At 39.0% G+C, this 17,932-nt stretch overlaps 2 protein-coding genes across 4 annotated transcripts in view; both read left to right on the top strand.

Moving 5' to 3' along the window:
* The window catches only part of LOC114571066 (proteoglycan 4), a 38,473-nt gene extending 37,355 nt beyond the window's left edge, over positions 1 to 1,118 (top strand). For all 3 annotated transcript variants that reach the window (XM_028601849.1, XM_028601850.1, XM_028601848.1), the window contains exon 4: positions 129 to 1,118. In XM_028601849.1, coding sequence (XP_028457650.1) covers positions 129 to 318 — 190 coding nt within the window. In that variant the 3' untranslated portion in view covers positions 319 to 1,118. The remainder of the gene's footprint in view (positions 1 to 128) is intronic.
* Positions 1,119 to 10,256: 9,138 nt separating this feature from the next.
* Positions 10,257 to 17,932, top strand: part of pcsk5a (proprotein convertase subtilisin/kexin type 5a) — a 32,385-nt gene continuing 24,709 nt past the window's right edge. Inside the window, exons 1-10 of the mRNA XM_028602107.1 lie at positions 10,257 to 10,502; positions 12,398 to 12,502; positions 13,679 to 13,852; positions 13,990 to 14,133; positions 14,427 to 14,503; positions 14,756 to 14,844; positions 14,944 to 15,116; positions 15,294 to 15,500; positions 17,571 to 17,671; positions 17,768 to 17,871. Coding sequence (XP_028457908.1) covers positions 10,263 to 10,502; positions 12,398 to 12,502; positions 13,679 to 13,852; positions 13,990 to 14,133; positions 14,427 to 14,503; positions 14,756 to 14,844; positions 14,944 to 15,116; positions 15,294 to 15,500; positions 17,571 to 17,671; positions 17,768 to 17,871 — 1,414 coding nt within the window. The 5' untranslated portion in view covers positions 10,257 to 10,262. The remainder of the gene's footprint in view (positions 10,503 to 12,397; positions 12,503 to 13,678; positions 13,853 to 13,989; positions 14,134 to 14,426; positions 14,504 to 14,755; positions 14,845 to 14,943; positions 15,117 to 15,293; positions 15,501 to 17,570; positions 17,672 to 17,767; positions 17,872 to 17,932) is intronic.

The raw sequence follows: 17,932 nt of genomic DNA, 5'->3' as shown, positions 1-17,932 counted from the left end.
CAGATATTTCTGACTGGAGTTGGTAGAGACCAAAAATAGAGCTAAAAACGTCAGTCATATCAGTTACTGCAGGTTTAAACAAACATAACTGACACTTTCCCGCATTGTCTCTCTCTTTCTCTTTCTAGTGTAGAGCATGACTTTCGTCTGCAGGAAGGGCAAGTGGTACGCACATGGAAGGTGGGTGACCCTCCTGAGGGATCGCCACAGACTGCCACTCCCCAGCACTCTGAACCACACCAACAAGACTCCCCTCAGCCAGTGCGACCCCCTGCCACCAACAAGAAGAACAGGAAGAAATGTTTCTGGTTCCTCTGAGTGCTGGAGGACATATGGGACTATATTGCACTGCGTACCCCCTAAAAAAAAACTACAAATGATAAACTGTGGAGATTTGATTAAAAGACAAGTGCGGAATGAATTAAAGAATTAAAATGCAAACATGAAACTGTGGGAGGATAAAGGGTTACAAAGGTTGCGATTTTCGCTGTTATTGTTGGAGATGATGAGAATGGTTTGACTGGGGCGCAAATGTTGTTACTGCTCTTAAAATGCCTCTTCAGCACTTGCAGGTTAGATACTGGCGCAGGGAAGTAAAAGTGCTGAAGTCAAATAAAAGCAAAAGTTCAGTCCACAATATGACTCACAGTTAGGAAGCAATTAGAAGATATAAAGAGAATATATAGCAGGTGGAACAGGGCAAGGGGCACTGTACAAGAGGCAATACAGCAGAGAGGACGTAGAATATTTATAAAAGACAAAATGAATAAAGTTTGTAGGCGAAGAGAGAAAAAGACAGAGGGAGGATTCATCTTCATTAATGGACTAATGAGGGTCAGAACACCAGCTTTTATATCCAGAGACATTTAAAAAGAATTATTATGACCTGTATTTCAAACTTTTAATATACTGTAATTGATGACAAACTACTACACGTCTACATGCACATACAGCACACACACAGTCCCACATATAAACAAATGAAGTGACATATTTACATAAAAGGCATATATAAATTGAGAAAATGAGTGAGTTGAGTTCTCTACATATCAGAGCTATTCTGCTAGGATGCTATATTTCAGATATGGATTACTGCTCTATAAAAGTATTTTACCACAGCTGGTTGTGTGTGTTTTCTTTCAAAGTTCAGCATGTTTAAACCATTATCAGTGGTGGAAGAAGTATTTGTATCCTTTATTTAAAGCAGCTATAATCAATGTTTTATAATAATGTATCAAATGGTACCACAATATTAATGTAAATATACTCCATAACAAGCAAAAGTCCCGCATTGAAAGTCATAGGTAAAAGTATAAAAGTACAAAAGGATCACAAGATAACTCTGAGGGGATGTACGATGATTAGTGGGGACATTGCAAAAAACTTGTTATAATTTTTGGACTTTTCTCTAATATTTGCTCTTTTTGGTCAAATATTAGATAATTGTATTTCCTCCATCTTGTGATGGGCTCATTGCATGGGTGGAATATGGTCTCAAAAAGCTCTTTATTTTACATGTAAATATGTATTAAAAGGACCAATCAAGGTCATTGTCAGTAGTAGCTTGCACACCTGAAGTATCCAAAGAGCACCTGTATGTGAACACCACAAAGACCAGCTGCACTTCTACTCTATTGTCTTCACATTGGACAATTTAACCACTTTGGGCTTAAACAGTTATTTACATGTGAATGAAACCATCCAGCACTCATATACCTCTGAAATGTGACAAGAGGCTCCAAGTAGAAATAGCTTTCAATCTAAGAGGTTGGGAACCACTGGTTTAATCTTAAACAATGCATTGTATTTTATAAGCTCACCATATGATTTAAATGTAGACTTTTAATATAAAAGTAAGTAGTAGCTACAGCTGTCAGATAAATGAAGAGGAGTAAAAGGTAAAGAACAGTTCACTCTGATATGTAGTGGCGTAGGAGTATAAGGTAGCACAATTGCAATCCAAAGGGAACTAGTTAATGTACTCAGTTACTTTCCACCACTGGCTATTATTATTAGACATTTTATTTGTCACTTTTAAGACACAATGATATGTAAATGATTTTGGATCTCTACCAAAACAGAAAACATGTTACACATTTCTGAGATATCACAATTCAATGCACTGAGCAGTCGCTCTCAGTCCTCAGATGGCAGCTACGATCAGCCCACTTTCCTGGACACTTCAGGGCAAGTCTCAGGGAATTAAGCCTCAGCTGTTTGATGGCTGTGAGAAGCCCCAAATATTACTACTTAGTAATTCATGACACACATAAGCTGTTTCTATGAGCCTCTGAGGTGGTATGACATCCTGGCCTAATTTATTCCAAACTTTGTAAAGTGTGAGCTCTCAGTTTGTTTGCCTGCTTGTTTGGATTTGTACAACTATTGCCAGCTCCAACTTTGCCTCAAACTAAGCAGTAAGAAATAGACTCTGTTTTGTTTTTGCTGGGAGGAGTTATTGGATGGAATATAAATCTGTGGCAGGCAGGAGTCCACAATCCCTTATGTACTGGTCTTGTAACTGCCACTTTCTCTTGCTGGGCTCTCAAAACATGAGTACACAAGCATACATATGTACACATAAGTGCGCATACACACACACACACACACACACACACACACGCACACACACATCAACCTACGCTTGTTGAGCTGAGGCCCCCAACTTAACTCTGTGTCCTGCTGTGCTGCACTGAGGTGTAGAAGTTGAAAAGCTTTTGCTGCACGTACCGCCGCTTCAAAATAACACATTTACACACAAACCCTGTCGCGCACACAGTCTCACAACCACACAATCACACAACTAACATATTGTTCTCAGACCAACACAATGCATTATCTCCCCCGCAGTTGTTCCTCTACCCATCACAACCAGGCACACGCTCTCTCCTAGTAGCTCTGTGTGTGCCGCACGATGCTGAGAGGAGTGTAGAGTTGTCAGTCATTAATCTGCTACAGCACAGCCTGTAATCCTGATGACAGAGCAGAGCAGGCTTACAGAGAGCAGAGAGGATCTGAGCCCAGCCTGGAGTGGGGAACAAAGGAGCCAGAGAAGACTGGCTTTGAATCCATAAAGAGAAAGGAAGCGTTTGTGCCTGTCTGTGTGTGTGTGTGTGTGTGTGTGTGTGTGTGTGTGTGTGTGAGAGAAAAGAGAGCGTGTGCGTGTTCGCGTTCGTGTGCGTGTTCATGTGTGTGTGTAGGGATTCTGGGGTGAGGTAGGTAACTATTTTGTCAGCAATGCTGCAGTGCCATTCAAGAATGCTGGCACACACAAAAGGGAGAAAAGCCTTACATGGAAAGCAACCCTGGCTGCCGGTGTGTCACACTGACACATCAGGTAAATGGGCTCTGGTCATTATGGAGCTCTGGAGAGGCCTGCAGGGAACCAAAGAGAACACACCTATTTAGAGGCCTCTTCAAAGAAACATCAAGGGTCAAAGTTGGCTCACGCAATTCGCTGCAACATCAGTCGAGGCTCGACTTAAAATGAAGGAGAAAAAAATAACCATGTCTTGAGGCATCAACAACTGTGCATAATGGGCATGTGAAAACAACTACAACTGCCTCTGAATGCTGAGAGGAAGCAGCGAAGCTAATACGCCATGAGTCATTGAGCTCAGGCTGCTATAGAGATATTATGTTTCACTTTACCACATTACATCCAAAGAGGTCATTTCACAGTCAATCAGACGGAGAAGTCAGAGGTGCTGGAGACAGAACCTGTCCAGAAAGTCCAGTACAGAAATAATATTATTTGAAGGCGAATGCAATAAATGATGCAACATAATCTGTCTTTTCTCAATGCCTTAATAATGATGCCGATAAACAAACGCCAAAGATGCAATGATACTTGAAAGAATTTTCTTTTCTTTGAACTGAGATAGGAGCCTCATTAGTGACCAAATAAAATAAAAAAATATGGATTGAATGTGGACCAGGGGATCCAAATTAAAAATACAACCCCATACACACACAGAAACACACACACAGACACAATGCCTGGGCACATCCTCTGGCTATGCTCTCTACATTTCAGAGGAATCACAGTGTGTGTGTGTGTGTGTGTGTGTGTGTGTGTGTGTGTGTGTGTGTGTGTGTGTGTGTATGTATGTGTGTGTGTGCGTGCATGTGTATGTGTGTGCGCATGTGTCACTGGGACATTGTAAATAATTAATTAAAAAGTATTTCAAGACGACCTGCCAAGTTTCTGAGTAAACTGCGATAGCCACAGATTGGTTTAATAAAATATGAGCTAAATTCTCCCCTGCCACTGCTGTCACTGATGCAAAAATGGGCAATGAAATGTAAATACATCATGGCTGGGCAGACGAGGATACCGACACACTGCAGAGCTGCAACAACACGATCAGATGTAAATGGCACACATGAAAAGAGTTCTCAAGTAGGCTGGCTAAGAAAAATATCCAGTGTCCTGAATTTGTTAATACGTTCTATAAGTTTTGATTAGTTCTGGAAATTTTGCCTTCACAGAAAAACTTCAGACACACAGCAAAGATTTTAAGAAAGAGTGGGATGATATTCGACAAGGGCGCAGACCAGAGATGTTGGAGGAGGTTCAGAAGAATCAGAAGAACTTCCCAAATGTATATAGTTGGGGCTTCACAAGAACATCAACATCAACATAGGAGCTGAGCTGTGAGCAAAGTTTCAACTGTGTGCTCATTCCTTCACTTTTAATGACTTGTGTTATATGTTTTTGTTACAATATGTAAATGGTAAATGGACTGCATTTATATAGCGTTTTCTAGTCATCTATAGTCACATGCCAATATTAACCAATTCACACACACATTTATAATTATGTCAGTAGCTCCTTACGGATGCTGACTGATCCGGTACACTAGTAGTTTAGACACAAACGCCCTACTTAAAGCCTGCCTGACAAAATAGATTTTTTTTGTGATATGTGATTCTTGCATGATCTTGTAAGAATCCTGATGCCGTGCAAGGTAGGCATAAACACATTCATACCATAATGGTCGAGGCTGCCATGCAAGGTGCCAACCTGCTCATAAAGAGCAGTTAGGGGTCCAGTGTGTTAATGTGACCAGCGTCATGGTGCACACTGTTTAATGCAGTTAAACTTAAGGCTGGGACATGATTCTCCAAGCTATATGTTGGCAAACATGCATGGGGGTCATTCGATCATGGTTGGTTGATTTTTTTATACTTGTATACAAGTTGTATGGCCCACCTCCCAATAGAAGTTAGATCAACCAGTCAGTTGCTTGTAGCTGAAATTAGGCCATGGCCCGAAAAAAACGTAGCCCCTTAATTCACTTAAAGGTACTCTAAGCGATGTCACACATTTTTTAGGCTACAACATTTTTTGTCACATACAGCAAACATCTGCTCACTATCCGCGAGCTGCCGGTCCCCTAAATACACTGTAAACAAACGCAGTCTCTGTAGACAGCCTAGACACGCCAACAAAAACAAAGTGGTCCAACCTCGACCATGCAAACATACACAAACCGTGTTCCAGTGTTCTGGCTACTTAGAACACTTGGTAGTGAGACCAAGTGTAGTGTCAGGTAATCACTGACCCCATATACTGAACAAGTAAAAGATCTGACAGTTCATAAACCCAATAAATAAAACTGTTAAAGCCACACTACGGACGACAGTAATCACAGCTTCGAAATGTTATCTACTTACCATGACATGTCATGCAGCAAAACTCATTTTGCCAAACAATGACAAATTTAAAAATATTTTTTTTAAATGAACAAAGAATAAATAAGAGTTCATGCCTGTGCTGCCTGCAGGGCAGTCAATGTGCTCAGGAACACGTTTGACAATTATTTTCAGGGGAATGTGTCACTGTTTGAAAGGAGTTTTCTGAACATCAAAGTCAGTCTCTCTGAAGACATGTTAGATAACTTCAAAGTCCTGTGACTGCTTTGCCGAGAGGTGCTTTTCCTTTGTTTTGTTCAGTTTGTTTTTTACTCCGCTGTGGAGAAGATGATAAAGACTGTGAGTGCATATTGCATCAGGAACCTGTTCTTTGGGATTTACGCTTCAAGGTCACAGTGGACATTGAACATGACTTTAAACAATATATTGACAGGTATCCAAGCAAGATACTTGGAGAGATCATTTTCATGTGGATTTTCTTCTTGGTGTTATTAATAATTTGCCATGAATTGTTACGTGATGACACAACAGACAGAATCATTATTAACATTTAAAAACTTTGATTTTCTTCCAATTTTTCTCTGGTTGCACTTTACATTTATCCTCCTAATAAGAAATGTTTAAGAGACTATTTTGCTTGAGGCTCTCGCTTTTTGGTAATCCACAACAAAGAGCTGGTCCAAGGATCGTTGATTTTCTCTCAGATTCATGGTTCATATGAGGATCCTTGGCTGCTTGTGATGGGACTGAATTGTTATTGGCTGTGCTGCTGATCTGAAACATTAGATCAGAAGTGGTCATAGCAATCAATATCCTGCTTTTTCAAACATTACCTGATAAAAAACTTCTCCAGACTGTCCAAGGTTGTATCTAAGTGACAGTACGTTATGGATAAATCAATTTAAAGGCATTGAAAACCTTTTGAACCATTGCGGACTCAGAGCAGGATTAATTAGTACATTTTAGTAGTGTTGGTATAGGGGGATGTTGTTACCTTTGGACAGAGCGAGGCTAGCTGTTTCCCCTTGTTTCCAGTCTTTGTGCTAAGCTAAGCTGGCTGTCATGTGTCACTTAATATTTACCGTACACGCATGAGAATAGTGTCAACCTACTCATCTAACTATTCCTTTATTTACAAACAGCACTTTTTTGTTAAGTTTTTTTATATTACATATTTGAATGATTGTTTTGTTCATCTATTTTGTCTGGCCAAAGACCCTTATCCCTTTATTTCCTACAACATCAAATCAGCAGCAAGAGATGCCCACAACTCCTCCCAATTAATAGGGGATCCTCCAACAACATGCAATATACATCACATTATGAACCTCATCGACCTGACACACACACATAGCAGGTCTCTGGTGGCATAATTATACTGTGTGACTAATGTTGTGGCATTAATTGAAATTACTGCCACTGAAGAATTTCATTAGTAAAATAACAGTAATGTGTAGTGATGACTTATGATTATTTTCACCAGGCTAAGCCTGATGTAATGCAAAACAGGCAACAGTTCTTCTTAAATACACACACAGATCCTAGTAATATTTACACACTGGGACATGTTGCATCACATATCCTGATAATCCTTAATTTCCTATCAACTTTAACTATTTGCATTTCTCCATGTAATCCAGTATTGTAATGTTTTAAACAACAAAATAAGATACTTTGGCACTGGATGAGAAGTTCAGAATGGATTTTACTGTAGTATGCTTCGATGTAATGAGATGAAATAGAGCTTTCCAGCTTTGTAGATGACACAAAGGATTTCATTTAGTTCACCTCTTTCTCCATCTTCTTCTCCAGTTTCTCCTCACAATTGTCTATGGTATGCAAAACAAGTTGTTTTACCAATGTGCACTTTTCTGTGCAAGATTTAAAAAAAAAAATGTAGGTGTTTTATTTACAGATAATTTTCCTAAAACATGCTAGAACTGATCATCAATCAAAGATAATGCAGTAAAAGACCGTGCTTTTTGAAGTAAAGATGGAAATACAATGTTATTTATTAAGTTTAAAGATTCGTTGGAAGTGATAGATTGAATATTTTGTCAAAACATGTTTGCAAAACATAATAATATTTATATCAAAAGTACTATCAAGGAAATTATTACAACTTCATTATAATACAACAATTTATGTAAGCTTTTTGGTATACTAGCATTATTATGAAAAGCATGATAATCGATTTAATCTGTAATATGTTTTTATATAAACCAGCAAATAACATCCATAGTACCCTTTGACAAACTGTCAGGAATAAGAGAAGAAGTAATAAATGTACTCCTAGATCTTTCATGTTTCATTGACTGTATTCCTTTATGTATGTGTTTATTTATTGAAATAAATGGGATCTGTGAGAGGTCTGTGGAAACCATATACAAGCTAAGACAGTGTCACAGTTAAAAAGCTATATGACAGTGCACAGTTGCTCAGATAGCGATCAGATTGACATTTTGGGTAATATGGTTATTCACTTTCTGGTGGAGAGTTAGATGAGAATATTGACACTCCTTTCCTCAATCTTCTCCTCCAGCAGATTCTTAACTATCTCTTTAAAATACTGTTTTGTTAATGTAGAATTCAACAACCCACAGATTTGCATTGTTATGGTCCTACACAGGTGATTTTTCAATTTACTAAGTGCATGCAGTTTATCACCACCACTCAAGTCTTTCCCATCTGTATACATACAATTGCAACATTAAACATTAAGAATATCTTGATGGTATGCTTCTTACACACCATAAAGGTTTTTTTCCGATTGCTACAGATTGACCCAGTTAAAGCATTGAATCTTTAAATGCAGAGAAGTCGCTTCACAATGAAAAGACTGCTGTGGTGCCAAGGGAAAAGGCATTTGGCCAAATAATAATACTACAAAAACATCCGTTGCCTCAAAGGAAATATTACTTTTTAAATGTTATGTGTTTTTCACTGAAAACACACAGGCCATATATACAATGAGTTTAGACAGTGACTCTTCTCTCCACAGATGTTTTGCCCAGGAGCAAAGAGGTGACTGAAATAACCATCACATGTAATGAGGTTAAAAACATGAATGTTATAATGGAACTATAGCTAAAATACTTCAATACTGAGTACACCTGCATATTGAAATACGATGATAATACAGAGATAATACAAATATGAGTCCATTTGACCTTTTAATGCTAATGCTAATGCTGTGTTCTAATCAGTGGTGCTACTCTTACAATGTTACCACACTGCACATAGTTGTACATACTGTACATATCTGTCCATATGGTTCATTCAGAATATCCGTATTTATTCTGTTTTTCTTGTTATATATTCTGTTAATACACTGCATATATCTATATCTATATTATTCTTGCTACTAGTATAATGTCACTGCTACTATATTGCACATATCTGTACATGTTGTTCATACATGGTTCATATTACATAGCCATATTTATTCTGCTCTTATAACACTGCAGTATATTTCTTGTCCTGCCTATGCACCACCTGTCTATATCGCATTGCACTTTTCTGCTTTTTTTGCACTTCTGGTTGGACGCAAACTTCATTTCGCTGTCTTTGTACTTGTACACTGCACAATGACAATAAAGTTGAACTAATCTAAAAGAAGACATTCTCAGATGTTTTACTTAAGTAAAAGTATTAATACAACCGTTAGAAAATACTCCATTACAAAGTCCTACTTTCAAAATCCAGTAGAAGTACAGAAGTATTAATTACCAAAATGTACCTAAAGTATCATTATGACCTCATAAGGAGCAAGATTCCAGATCGGCCCATCTGAGCTTTCATTTTCTCAAAGGCAGAGCAGGATACCCAGGGCTAGGTTTACACCTATCGCCATTTCTAGCCACTGGGGGACCATAGGCAGGCTGAAATGTGGAGTAGCTAGCCCAGTAGAAGTACAGTAAGTACTATTAAGGAAATATCCAAGTAAAGTACAAGTACTTTAAAACTGTACTTAAGTAGACCTACAGTACTGGGAATAAGTACATGTATGTAGTTACTTTCCACTGTTGGTTCTAATGAAAAGATGTTAATGCAACTGCTTGCCATTTTTGTGTTTAGGAATACAAATAATTTGTAAAATGTTGTTGTGAAATGTAGGTCTACACCACTGACTCTATCACTATGTCACTATGTCATAGTCTATAGAAAACACGTTTTTAAAATCATTTATAATAGTTCAGCCTGTTTATTTTATACTGCTTTGTCAATTTAAATGCTTATTAAATTATTGAGGCCTATAATGATGACGGTTTATTGTAATTTGCAGTTTCTATTACACAGTTCACATTTATTTCTGTGGCCACTTCTTAACCATTCACGTGTTTTACAGTAGGCTACAATGGCAACTAATGAGGAAAAACAGGGGTTATATTTCATCAAAACGACAACGTGCATTTTGGGCTGCAACCACTCCTCAAAGAAATGCACTACAGGTGATCCCTGGCTCCCATACTGAATCAGTAAATCGATAGTTGCTTGTTTCCAGTGAATGAATGTCAAGTCTTGACACCTTCGGCAGTCAAAGATCCTTCCGTTCATGCATAACATGTCATGAAGCTGTTTTTTTTGCGACAGTGGATTCGCCAATGAGAAACACGTTCCGCAGGAGAGACGACGCATGGAACACCTGTTGCCTCACTCTAATTCTAATTAGAGGAAGCCTCTTCATCTCTGCAGTCATGCGGTTCTCAGCGATGTGGATGGGAATTCTGCTTCAGTTTTGTCATGCAACGATTTACACCAACGACTGGGCGATAAGAATAAGAGGGGACAGTGAGTCTGTCAACAGGATAGCAGAGAAATATGGATTTACTAATATGGGTCAGGTAAGTGTGATGCCACATACAGCACCGTAGCCTACATAAGAAGCACCAGACAGGGACACACCAGAGCATTTGCAGTCTTCATCTTAATTGTTGCCTTTTTATTTTCTATTGAATACCTTAATTCCTCAGTCGATCACTGTTGATGTAAGTGTGTAGGGAAGCTCAAAGTGTATAGGCCTCTCAGGCAACGAGCTTCAAGTTAGGCCTCAGCCCTAATGGCACAAACACATCTAGACAGAAGCCAGTCAACAGTATTTGTTAAATTTGATATCTATCTGTCTATCTATCTATCTATCTATCTATCTATCTATCTATCTATCTATCTATCTATTAACTTGCACTATTATTAGGTCTTAGATTGTCTTTATTTTACTTGTGTGATTTCTTTTTTTAACATAATTATGAGCATTGTTGGAGAGAGCCTGAGACCCAAGAATTTTATTGACGACTGCTTCTGTAATTATTGTGCATTTGATAATAAATAACTTGAAACTTGAAAGATTTAAGGAAATCCTGATATTATTAGTAATTTATATAGCTACCTTAGATAATTTTGTTTCAATGATAACAAAAAAAAGGTAATAGCCTAACTGGTAGAAGTAGAACTAAACTGTTACAGCAGAACAACGTTTAAATATTAGTTTAGTCATAGGGACTGAAAGTTTTTACTTTTGAGGAGTCCTGGAGAACTTTTTATATCAGAAGTAAGCAGCTGCTCATCTACATTACAAGCCTGCTGGGATGTTTGTCGTCAGTGTGAGAAGGATACCAAGCTGCCAAAAAAACCAAACCCATTTTGTTCTCGTACCTCTTGCTTTCATTTCATTATTCCAACCCCGACCATTTCATTTTAATTATCCGAGCAGTTAAACCTCAAAGAAGCAGCATTTTATTGCCATCTCAGTCAAGGTTGCAAAGAATTTGTCAGAACTCATTTACACAAAAGAATTAAAAAATCAATCAGACCAGAGATTCAAGTTTATTGTCATATGCATATTAGTACAAAGTACCACAGCAATGAAATACAATGTGCCTTAGCACTCCCTCAGCACCAGTCAATAATAACAATTTAAAAACATAATAGTATTAAAAACATTATAAAATATCCAACATAATATATATATATATAAGTGACTAAGTTCAGACCACAGCCCTCCTTCCTGTTGTGCTATATTCAATAACCTTATTACCTGGGGGTAAAAACTATCCCTAAAACGTGTTGTGCGTGTTTGGATGCTCTGCAAGCGTCTCCCTGATGGAAGATGGGAGAAGAGATTGTGTGCAGATGTCAATACACCCACAGAATCACCAAATAAAAACTAAATAAATAAATAAAAAAGCAAATTAATAAAACAGAACGAGGCCAGGCCCATAAAATTCAACACATGTACTACCTGGGGATAGGTGCTGTAATGAAAGTTGCAGTTCTTGGGTCCATGTTTCACTACAGGTGATATGAACCAGGACAACCCTTTTGATACTTAGCTTCATATTGCTGAGGGCAGAAGTCAAAAGCAAATTTCACAACTGAACCACTGGGCAATAAATAAAGATTAGGACTATAATGTATTCTTGTCAGTCACAGAACATAGCCAACCCATGACACTTACTTTATATTAAACATAAATTACCCAGAGCTCCTTTTCTTATATATAAAAAAAAAAAAAATCTATCCGTTTACTTCATGACATTATGGTACACACATGAGCAGTCTTGTGGCTCAGGTTGCCGTTGCCTGAAAAACTATCACAGGTGTAAGGTAGCCGCCTTAATGAAACACACCAGAGGCAGTTTCATAATTTAACAGCTGTTTATTATAGGGACAGAGCAGGATGGGCAACACACCTTCACCTGAAAATAAATTAATTTAGAGGATTTGATGTCTGTGTCACCAGATTGGAGACCTGAAAAGTTATTACAGTTTTCGTCACCACAAGACAGCGAAGAGGTCCATTGTGTCCAACAAAGAGGTGTCTGTTAGCGTCGCCAAGGAGACCAAGGTATAGTAATGGGATATGAGGAGACTCTGCTGGATTATTAATTAGCAGCATGTCCCCTTCCTATATCCAAACACATGAGCACACACACTCATGTACTGGCCCTTTCTACACACACATGTATGTTACTCCTGTTACCAAACTGCCTGTTTAAAACACCCGTGATAATTTATGGAATAACCTCCTGGTTAAACTTTGGCCCATCTACTAGAGTTGTTCCAATACCAGTATCGGACATGCCGCCGATACTGGCTATAATGCTGGGATCGGCAAGTACCAAGTCTATGCACCAATCCGATTCCACTTAATTTAGCCCACAGTTTTTTTTACTTTTACTAGTAGTAGTTTGTTATCGTTCTGTTATAACTGACTGTCAAACTAGATAATAAAAGAAAGTTCTATGGCATTCATTCTCTGTATGCATTTGTTCATGTTTTACAAAGGGTTTAGCCAGGCCATACAACAATGATGGCAATCATATCACATCCATTCAGGATTAGTAGTATACAGCTGTTAAAAAATTATAAATAAATGTAATTTACGCGCTGTTATCGGATCAGTACTCTGTATCGGACGATATTCAAGTTCGGGTATCTGTATCAGGAAGTAAAAAATGCTATTGGAAAATCTCTACTATCTATAACTAAAGTTGAAAGCATAGTTTTCCAGTTCAATTGACCTTTTGCTGAACCCCTGTTATTTAAACGGAGCAGCCAAACGGGGTTATATTAAAACCATCTACAGCCATGCTACAGTAGGAGGATTCTTAGAGCTAATGCAACAGCTGCTGATGTTTAGCAGGTATAATGCTTACCATGTTGACCATCTTAGTTTAGCATGTTAGCATGCTAAAATTTGCAAATAACACAAAACCCAAAAAACAGATGAGGCTAATAGGAATTATTCAATTGCTTTTATTAAAAGTTTTTGGTAATAAACCATAGTATTGGACAAATTAAAAGATTGACCTCATGTTGGTGGCAGATGAAAAAGTTAAGTGATCACCAAAGATGGTACAATTCATCCTGAGGGGCTGGACCATTGTCATGGCAATCCATCCGCTCGTTGCTGAGATATTTCAGTCTCGACTAAAGTGGTTGACTTACGGACCAACTCAGACTAAGCCACGCAGCTATACATGTCTACATCTGTACAAGTGCCCTGTGTGTTCCTTTTAAGGTGGAATGGCTCCAACAGCAGGTGGCCCAGAGAAGAGCAAAGAGGAACTCCAGAGCAAGTCACATCTACTCCATTGACATGAAGACCAAACACCTTCCACCTGCTCATCCTCAGTCCAACCGCACCCTGACGCTGCTCTATAATGACTCAATGTGGAACAGCCTGTGGTACATTGTGAGTCTGATTTATTTATTTTTTGTTCCTTTTACTAAGCTAAAGTCTGAAACCCATACAGACAGAGCCTAGAATAGACTCTGATTTATTCTTTACTCCCAGGGGCTAAATTGAATGTCCCACTATTTGCTCCACAGCACTGCAGTGATGAGTCCAAAGGCTGCCAGTCTCGTATGAACATTGCAGGGGCCTGGAGGAGAGGGTATACTGGGAAGGGTGTGGTGGTGTCTGTCCTAGATGATGGCATTGAGACAGAGCATCCGGATCTGAAGCCAAATTATGTAAGTGCCTTGGGATGGGACGCTGTTCTTAGGAAGGGTACATTAATCATAAGCAATTTGGCGGAGCTCTTAGTGTAAGAGCACAGAGCTGAGACAGATATTGCAGGCAGAGCTTTTGGGCCAAAGATTCGGAAAGGCCAGCCAAGAGTATGGGAATGGACATTAAACGTCTGATCCACTTAACTGTCGAGTGGACTGGTGAATAATGCTCTTTGTGATTTGTCTGATGAAACGGAGACGGACAGCCACCGGCATCTCATAATGTGCTGATACTTACTATCCATCTGATTCAGGATCCACTCGCCAGTTATGATGTGAACGGACAAGATGAAGACCCTTCTCCAAATTATTCCAACAATGCTTTTAACTAGTGAGTACTTCTTATTCCTAGATTTCTCTTTGCACCTGTTTTGCAGTTTCCGCTCCCCGTCATAATTCCAATAATTTAATTAATTCATGCTTTTCTTTCCATTTTTCAGTAATTATATGCATATATGGATATGCAAATCCCCCAGTCTGTATTCTGTCTTCTCACTGGTTTGATGTAACGGAAATAGCCCGTCTTCTCCTCATGCATATGCATCTAACCTCATGTTCTGATGTTCTCCTCCTTTCTCTGAAGCCATGGGACACAGTGTGCGGGGATGGTTGCTGCCGCTGCAAATAACTCTCAATGCACGGTTGGAGTCTCTTTCCACGCACGGATAGGCGGTGAGTCCAAGTGACGGCATGAAACTGGAATGCAGAAGGACTTCTGGAGGTGCATGTTTTGCATATAATAGATACAAAAAACGTTATCTTTACCTGTAGGCATCCGTATGCTGGATGGAGATGTTACAGACATGGTGGAGGCCCAATCACTGTGCTTCAGACCACAGTATATTGATATCTACTTAGCCAGCTGGGGGCCAGAAGATGACGGGGCCACTTTGGAGGGACCCGGGCCTCTAACTCGTCTTGCTTTACATAATGGCATCAAAACAGTGAGAGAAAGAGAGTTTGTGCATGAAAAAGACTTGGCTACATGTGTTTTGTTTATGTCTGTGTCCTACCTGCTGCTGTATATTTACTTCAAGGGTGTATCTTTTTTTTCTCCTAATCAATGTTTGAATATCATTGATAAATGAATCACCTCTGTCTGCTTTCCCAAATAATCTCAGGGCCGGCACGGGAGGGGCTCTGTTTTTGTCTGGGCGTCGGGGAACGGAGGGCGAAGAGGTGACCACTGCTCCTGTGACGGCTACAGCAGCAGTATCTACACTATCTCTATCAGCAGCAGCACTCGGCGTGGAAGCCAGCCAGATTACCTGGAGCAGTGCGCCTCCACACTTGCAACAGCTTATACTGGTGGGGAGAAAGAGGAGATGGTGAGTCGAGGCTGTGAGAGGCATAAGAAAGATCTTCAGTGTGATTGTTTAGTACCAAAAGATGCTAATAGGCCGTGATGTGCTGAGATTAATCTTTATGTGTAATGAAAGCATTGTGTAGCATCATGTACCCAGATTTTAAAAAAAGATGCATTTTCTTACTTGAGAAAAATCCCCCCATATTTAAAATTGTCTACATTACTAGATATCACTTGAGGTAAGTATGTTTATTTTATATTTTAAATGCAGCAACATAATGTTTAAGATGTTTCCTGTTAAATAGTATTCATAAGGAATTATAAGGAAAGTGTTTAAACATCATATGTCTAATTGATAATTCCAATTTGAATTGCTACTGCAACCTGGAGAGTCTGTGCACAGTAAATGTGAACATGCTAAAAATTATGTTGTTAATAATACATACAAATTGTATTTACTTGGTTTTATATGGAGCTTTTCCCTCAAGGGCATTCATGTTTTCTTTATAATCTTTATCAAGTTACATTGTTCTTTTCAGCGAACTTGTTGGAAAGTTTTCTGGAATTATGGACTTGTCATGGAATATGAAATGGCTAAATCTATTGACATTACACCTGTAACTCCAAATAATGACAGTTACAGGTGTGATGTAATGAAAGAATCCATCCAACAATTTGAATAACACCTGTCCATCAGCAAAAACGCCCCCTACTCTCTATGAACTCTCTTTCTTTCTGGTAGAACAATAACTTTGAAATTTGCAAGACACACAAAGTAAAATTAGCTAGTTGGACCCTGTTTTTTTATAGGGTCTATAATCTTATGTGGAATGTGGCATTTTCCCATTCACTTCAACAGATGCAGTATTTTTTTGAGCCTTTGCACTAAAAGCCATAAGAGGAGCTGCATTGTAAGGCAGTTGCAGCGTGTCTAATTATACAGTAGGAACCTTGTGTAAAAATCCTGGAAGCCACATACTCAGGAGGCCTTTTTTTACCTGGTTGATTGGCAGTAGTCTTTGTTTTGCATTGCAACCGACCAGGAAAGATAGACCGTAATTATACAGTATGTAATTATGTGTACTGTAGGTGTGAGGCTTTTGTAAAACATATGCATAAAAAAGGAACCCCTGCACATTGACACATTTATTTAAAGGGGCTGTACTTGACATTCAGAACATTGATATAGCAGCAAACAAATACTTGCCATGTAAAGATGTAGTGGAGTAATGGCGTCCTGAGCAGAGAATGATGTCAAATTCCCTATGTGTGTGTTGCACTCCCAGCTTCTCTGTTCTTTGTTGTGATAGTCAGTCCAGGTGCATATGGCCGTGACAAAACGTAGGTATTTCACATAATGGGGAACAAATCTGTGAGAGCCATGTGGACGCAATCCCAGCCTGCTGTTTTTTTCCCCCCAATATTTTAGGTACATACTTTTTAATGTTCTCTATTTAAACACATTTGGAGTCAGAGCAGAAAATGGCACATGCTTCTCTCTCTCCATGTAATTTGCAGGGTTCATGGGTTAATCAAGATTGGGTGGCTGATTAGAGTAAATTGAACACTGAGAGCTGCTCCTCAGACTTACTGAGGGCTTTTCCTTCTGCAGAATGTCTTTGTTAGGGCTCCTGACAACATGCAAAAAGCAAAATCATGCATTCAGTTTAACGGGGCTGCCTGCAGCAGAGACAAGATGGCAGAACAGGAGCGGGTGTTGCGTGTCATGTTTTGCATGTACTGTCGATGTGATCTGAGGAGTACGTCCAGTTTCAATACCACTTGAGCATTAAAAAGTTGTAAAATTTCCCAAGGACACTTAGAACAGATAAAAAAAAAAAAAATTACGATTTAATTGCGATTAAAATGTTTAATCGATGACAACCCTACAATATATAGATCTAATACATATAAATACATTTACACGGTATCGCCCAAATCTTTGATGGACAAATGTATATCATCTGATGGTATACTGTATATCATATTACTCAACCCAAATGAAAATCTTCTCCATTAAGGCCTTTGAGCAAAAAAGAAAAGCACACTTCTGTATAATGGCAGGTGAAAACTGATCTGGTGTCCTGGACAGGTAACGTTGGGTCCACAACAGAGCTGCAGTTGGGCTAAATCAGAGACGTCGCTCTCTTCCTCCATAGCTGCAGGCATCATCGCTCTCACTTTGGAAGCCAAGTAAGCAGCTCTCCCACAAATCCATACATGCAGGCACCATTAATTGGTTTGATCAGGTGATGAGAGTATGATGTTTTTTCTCTGACCTTTTCTCAGCCCTTTACTAACCTGGAGGGATGTGCAGCACATTATTGCCCGAACATCAAAACCTCATCAACTTCTTGCTCCTGACTGGCGCGTTAATGGAGCCGGATACAAAGGTATTCCCATTGGACTTATGCTAAATTTATAAATCCACACAGTTTTTTGCAAGTAGTTTGA

This window comes from Perca flavescens, chromosome 16, assembly GCF_004354835.1.
Source record: "Perca flavescens isolate YP-PL-M2 chromosome 16, PFLA_1.0, whole genome shotgun sequence".
NCBI lineage: Eukaryota > Metazoa > Chordata > Actinopteri > Perciformes > Percidae > Perca > Perca flavescens.
Note: the sequence above shows the minus strand (reverse complement) of the source record. Positions and strands in the feature narration are given on the sequence as shown.